Source organism: Ammospiza nelsoni, chromosome 7 (genome assembly GCF_027579445.1).
Source record: "Ammospiza nelsoni isolate bAmmNel1 chromosome 7, bAmmNel1.pri, whole genome shotgun sequence".
NCBI lineage: Eukaryota > Metazoa > Chordata > Aves > Passeriformes > Passerellidae > Ammospiza > Ammospiza nelsoni.
Genome location: NC_080639.1, coordinates 38,750,327 through 38,756,790, shown reverse-complemented (window position 1 = coordinate 38,756,790; position 6,464 = coordinate 38,750,327). Strand labels below are relative to the sequence as shown.

Sequence of the window (6,464 nt, the reverse complement as noted above, 5' to 3'; positions counted from 1 at the left end):
TCTGGATCCTGCACATTTATTTATTCCAGCAGCTCTTCAGTGTGTTTATGCAAATAGTTCATTGCTCCAGCTCCTGAAAGAACCACACAAGTGCTGTCATTTGATTGAGGAATCATTAGATCGGGCTGGAAATAAAATTTTCTCTGGTTCTGTATTCACGCCCTCGGAAAAAACCACCCCAGTGCTCCCACATTTGGGTAGCTCAGGACTGACTAAATAATGGTATTTTGGGATAGATGGATGCACGTCTCAGAGAGATTTCCTTTGTACTCTAATTAAAAATAAAGAGGATGTGAATAATCTCTAATGGCAGCAGAGTATTTGGAGGAAGCCACGTATTTTTGGAGGATTGTGGATACTCAAAGTATTCTGACTTTCGAGCTCTTCTCTTTCCCCCACCTCCAACCTGAAGATATTTTAGTTTGGGTTATATCCTCAGTGATTTGTTGGGCATTAGAAGTTTTGGATGACTCGTGGTCTTTGTTTACATCTCTTTCAAAATCTCCTGTACCCTTGGAAATGTGGAGTTGTGGGCTCCAATTAACACCATCAGTGAATCCTATTAAAAAAAAAGGAATAATGCAGCAACTGAAGCCGTTCAAAAAACGACATTTTTTAAAGGCTATACTTTACCAAGGCTCATTTCAGTTCTTTAGCCATTGTATGTTTTCAGCAGGTCATTCCTGTAGTGCTGAACAGTGGAATTCCCTGCAGGATAATATCAGCTCCACTCAGCCCCCCGTTCCCTCAGCACATTTATTATATTTATATTACTTCCCAGTCAACTTGAAAGAGCTGGGTGTCTTCCTCCCTCACCTCGGTGTGTGTTTCTTGGATAAATTACCTCATAATATTCAAAACAGCCTTTGATTTAGAATTCCTCTCTGTTACAGGGGATTGTATTTTTATAGCATCTTTTAGGAGCCTTTGGAGTTCAGTCATTAAATACGTATTTTTAATAACTTCTGTGTCTTAAAAAGGACAGTGTGAAATGTAAGGACTGGAAATCAAATGTGATTCCCCTGATTTCTGAATTGCTTTATTACAAATCTATGTGAAGTTCACTTCTTTCCCTTCATCTTGACCAAATTATTCTTATAGTTCATCCTTTCACTCTGGAACAGCACAAATCTTCAAGAAGTCTGTAGAACAGGCTGCAAAAATTAACTCCTGAATTGAGAGTTTTATAAACATTTTAAAGACCATTTTAGAAACTGAGAACCTCTTTGATCAGAATTAGTAAATTGGGAATAAGATTTAGTGTAACTTTGGGGGATATTCCATTGAATTTGTAAGAAACTGTGAATATGGGAATATTCACAAGAATAACACCTTTGGCTTTGTTTCGGGTGCCTGTTGGACACTTCCCATGGGATTAGTGTTAATTTTGCAGAATTGATGGAAGCTTTTGGGAGGAAAAGTGGATGAAGCAAATGGAAAACACAAATAGGAAGCGTTTGTGAAACTGCAGTGGTGGATCAAATTGCACTGAAGATGAGATTTTAAGTAATTGTTTTAATAAGAGTAGGAAGTAAATTGTAAACTAGTTCTGTCATTACTGTTTAATTATTTATTGACTTTTTAATCACGTAGTGTTACACCAGCAGTTTAATTTGTAGAGCTCCAGGAGGAACCTGTTTAGAGATTTTGTTTCTTAATTTAGTTGTAAATCAGGTTCACACTTCTGTTCTTCTAATTCTGGGTGGTTAGGATTTGGTTTTCTTGTTTCCAGACATTATGTGTGTGTGTTTTCTGTCAATTCTTAGTATTTAGTCTTAGTGGCTTCGGGGTTTCCAAATATTGTTGGAGGGTGGAGGGATGGTTTTTTTGGAAACCACCTGCTGTTCTCTGGAGTCTTGAAGAAGAAAGGCTGTATTTAACTTCTGCATTTATTATTTTATTATTTTATTAAATCTTATGTTTATTGTAAATAAATCACAGGATTGGGCTGGAAGGGACCTCTGGAGACCATCCAGGGTGACCTGGAGCAGGTGGCACAGGAATGTGTCCAGGTGTTGGGAATGACCTGGAGACTCCAGCCCTCCCTGGGCAGCAGTTCCTGTGCCCTGCCCCCCTCATGGAAAGATGATTTTCCTCATGTTGAGCTGGAACTCGTGTTTTATTTTATGGCCATTGCTCCTCCACCTGTCACTGACGCCACTGAACGGAGCCTGGCGCCAGCGTATTTTGGAGATATTTGTATCCAATAATGAGATCCTACCTCAGTCTTCTCTAGACTATACGATATTGTTTTATTGTAAACCAGATTTATTACAAATAAGCAAGTGTCCGCCGCCGTGTCGGCCGCCCGCGGGGCACAGCGGCCGCCGCCATCAGCCCGTGAGGCGCCGTGAGGCGGCGCCAGCGCGCAGAGCTGCTCGCGGCCGGCGCGTCCCAGCCAATGGCGTGGCGGCACCGGCGCGTCCCAGCCAATGGCGCGGCGGCGGCGGCGCGGCTCAGCCAATGGGCGGCGGCGGCGCGGCGGGCGGGAAGCAGCGGGGCAGGCGGGGGTGCGCCGGCGGGAGGCGGCGCCGCCGCAGCGCTCAGGGAGCTCGGCCCCGCCGCCTCACCGCGCTCCGCCGCCGCGCTCCCCGGCCCTCCGGCCCCGCACCGGCTCTCCATGTACGACAACTTGTACCTGCATGGGTTTGAAGACTCGGAGGCGGTGAGTGCGGCGGGCGCGGGGCGGGCAGCCCGCACGGGCGGGCTGGGTGTCCGTGTGCGGGCGCGGTGCCGGGGGTGACCCTGCGCTGCCCCGGAGATGCCGGCACTGGCTGCCGTGGTTCCCTGGGGAATTCTCCCTCCCGGCACCCCTCACACAACGGGTCTGTGGCTGCACGGAGTCCCCGGTGCCGCGGGCGGACGCCGCCGTTCGGGAGCGTTCCCCGGCGGTGCCCGAGTGGGGTTTTTGGGGGTTTTTGGGCATTGCCGGGATTGCCGCGGCCATGGACACGCTGCTCCATATTAAGCAGGGATCCGTTACATAAGGCGGTGTGGACAGCTCGTAAAATACATAGATAACAACATAATATAGAGTGTACGTCAATGCAGACGTATGTATGGTATGATGTGGTGTCCTCAGGAGAATGGATGGGTCCTGGAGGGCTTCGGATGAGGAATTTTTTCCTGCCTGTGTCAGTGTTGGTCTGGAAGTGCGATCCCTCTTAAGTGTTACCTCGCTTGTTTTAGCATCCCTTTATTGCAGGCAGAGAGGATCAACAACCGGGCAAAATTGTCATTAATGCAGTGCACCATGTTGAGAGGAAATACTGTGTATTGCAATCCTTCCGAACTGGGTATTGCAATTATTTTAAAACTCTGCTGCTTAGAAGCCTGGACTGGTTTGGGTTGGGAGGGTTTAAAGCTCATCTCATGGGCAGGGAGACCTTCCACAATCCCAGGCTGCTCCAAGCCCTGTCCAGCCTGGCCTTGGACACTTGCAGGGATGAGGAAAGCTTTGGGTCAGTTTAGAAATCCCTGCCCTGTTGGTATGTGTGTGTTAACTCTTCCTTGGGTTCTCTCTCGCTGCTGCTCACAAGCTGCCAGGCTTGTGCAGATGAGTGTGTCGGTTCCTTTAGGGATGTGGTTTGGGATCCAGGTGGATGTTTTGGTAAACCAGGCAGATTGTGAGTCCCTGGGAGCTGTTCTCCATCCCGAGTCTGCCTGGTGCTGGTTTAATGTCTCTCAGCAAAGTCTGACTATGCTCTTAAGAAGACAACTTAGATGTGCAGAATTAGGGCTGAGAAAACTGAGCTGCTGGGTAGTGGTTGGTGTAGAAGAAATGTGTAATTTATAAAAGTTCATCAGAGAATGCAGGTAAATTTGTGCTGGATTTAAAGGTGCTTTTGAGATGCTCAACTCTGTGCATTCCCAGAATCCCAGGGGATTGGAAAGGACCTCTGGGGATCTCCCATTCCAACCCCCTCCCAAGACAGAGTCACCTGGAGTTGGTGACACAGGAACATATCCAGGGGGTCTGGAATGTCTGTGGAGACCCCACACCCTCCCTGGACAGAGTTCCAGTGCTTGGCCTCCCTCCATGGGAAGAAGTTCTTTCTCATGGGGAGGGGGAATTTCTTGTGGTTTAGTTCATATTTCAGTGAACCCCGGTGATCTCTTCCAAAAACGTTATTTGGGAAAAGCAGTTTTAATGGCACCTGTTGCACAAACATCTGGGTTAGGGTGTGTGCTGGAAGAACTGTGTTCATGGATGAGAGGAACTTGGTCTTTAGATGTCCATTGGAAGGACTGGGATGAAGAAGTCATTTCCAGATTCCCTAATACTCTGTTAAGCAGTTTATGATAATGCAGTTTTACAGCTGGTTCAGTTTTACAGCCTCTCTGCAATTGAGAATGCTTTTAATAGACCTAATTTCCAGAGTCACAGGAATATGTGAGAACCTCCCTTTTCTGAATAAAAACACCCCAAACCTTAAAAGCAATGTGGATCTCCCAGTTGTATGGAGAAACTGGAGGCAATAAACCCCAAAGGCTCAGGCACCAAGCAGTTAAAATTCCCCAAGTGTCTGTTTGCTTTGTGCTCCCGAACCACTGCTTAAAACATGAAACCTTATTATTTTAGCTCCTGACTCAGGGCCTGGGAATGCCTGCTGAGACAACAGCCTGGCAAACAGGTACTGGGGATGGGTCACATGAGAGAGAGGAGAGGAGGCCAGAGAGGAGCCAGGGAGAGGATGGAGACGGTGGCAAAGGAATTGTGGTGCTGGAATTCTGGTGCAGAGCGAGTAACTGCGAGCAGGGAGATGCCAGCAGGGCTCTGCATTGCTGGGTTAGGACCTGGAGGCTCATCCTGCAGCTGGAGAGCTGGAGCAGCCCCGGCTGGGATCCCCTGGAGCACTGGGAGCCGGCAGGGAGGGCTCTGCTGACTGCAGCCGGGAATAAAGCACAGCCATGAGTCACTGGCACGGGAACGGCTGCCTGGAGTGGGCATTTGCCCTCCTGAGCCCACCCAGCCCTGTGTGCAGAGCTCAGCCTGGAGTGGGCATTTGTCCTAAACCCACCCAGCCCTGTGTGCAGAGCTCAGCCTGGAGTGGGCATTTGTCCTCCTAAACCCACCCAGCCCTGTGTGCAGAGCTCAGCCTGGAGTGGGCATTTGCCCTGAACCCACCCAGCCCTGTGTGCAGAGCTCAGCCTGGAGTGGGCATTTGCCCTGAACCCACCCAGTCCTGGCTCTGCATTAAAGGCAGGAGTGATGGGCAGTGAGTGCCACTGATCCCCACTAAACATGCTCACTTCTGCAAAGGTGCTGTGAAATTTGTACCTAATCTCTCCTGATTCACTGCTCAGCAACAAACATTTCTTAACAGTGAACAGATATTTCTGTGATTTCTGTAACAGCATCTCTTATCATGATGTGTTTGTGTGTGTACATATATATATAAAACAAGCAAAAATACCATTTTTATTGATGGATATATAAAGAAATGAGCGTGTGCACGGTATTAGTCCATTACCAGCTGTGATGATTAACGTGAAGTGGATGATGCAGTAGCTGGTGTGAGGCTTTTTGGAGGAGGAAAATTACATTGCTGAAGCTGAGGAAAACTCTAGTGACTGTAGACAAAAAGTAATTTCCAGGTTTAGGAAAAGAGGTGCAGGGATATGGAAGTGAACAAGTTCTGCAGAGACAGGTGTCCTTGTCAGGAGCACAGAAGGATGGAGAAGGCATCACCCCAGGGAGAAACATCTTCCCTCTGAAGGTTTCTCCTTGCTTGTTGTCCTGCCTTGTGATTTTTTGATTTTTAGGCCTTTTTAAAAATTCTTTGGGTAGCTCTAATCAGGGTCATCCTTTTGGGAATTAAAGCTTGTAGGGAAGCATTTCACATTCTTGATCACAAGAGGATATAAATGCCCGTTAGCACAGGCGCTTAAGGCAGGGAGATCCCCTGGGCAAGCAAATAATAAATGAATTTTGTTTTACCTCTCACAGCTGGGAACTCACTGTTGTGTGTCTGTGGTGGGGAGAGAATGGAATGCTGCTCCATAGCCAGTCCAGAGTTTCTCTTGGATTTCGGGGAAGACTCCACCTTTTTCAGAAACAAACTTCAATGAAACCTTCCCATAAGAAATAACTTTTTTCTTCTGTAAAATTACCCTTCCATTAAGGCAGCATTTCATGAAAAAATTCTCTGCAGGAGTTAGCAACAACTCCTCTTCCCCAGGAACAAAACCTGGCTGGGCTCCGTGTTTGCACCTGCAGAACTGTCAGAACAGCCCCTTTTGGGTCGTTTGCTTCTATTTATCCCTTGAACAACACCTGGGCATGTGAAACACCTTTCCTCGATCTGGGGGTGTCAGGTGCAGGCTTGGCAGCACGTGAGAGGCTTTATCTGGGCTGCCTCACTCCTTATCTGGGCTGCTTCACTGCTTTATTGGGGATACCTCACTGCGTTATCTGGGCTGCTTCACTGCTTTATTGGGGATACTTCACTGCTTTATTGGGG

At 47.8% G+C, this 6,464-nt stretch overlaps 1 protein-coding gene across 4 annotated transcripts in view; it reads left to right on the top strand.

The window, feature by feature from the left end:
* Window positions 1-2,509: 2,509 nt before the first annotated feature.
* The window catches only part of CACNB4 (calcium voltage-gated channel auxiliary subunit beta 4), a 46,887-nt gene continuing 42,932 nt past the window's right edge, over window positions 2,510-6,464 (top strand). For all 4 annotated transcript variants that reach the window (XR_009418764.1, XR_009418763.1, XM_059475639.1 and 1 more), the window contains exon 1: window positions 2,510-2,665. Coding sequence is in view for 2 of the 4 variants with exons in the window: in XM_059475639.1 (XP_059331622.1) it covers window positions 2,621-2,665 (45 nt within the window). In the remaining 2 variants the exon portion in view is untranslated. The remainder of the gene's footprint in view (window positions 2,666-6,464) is intronic.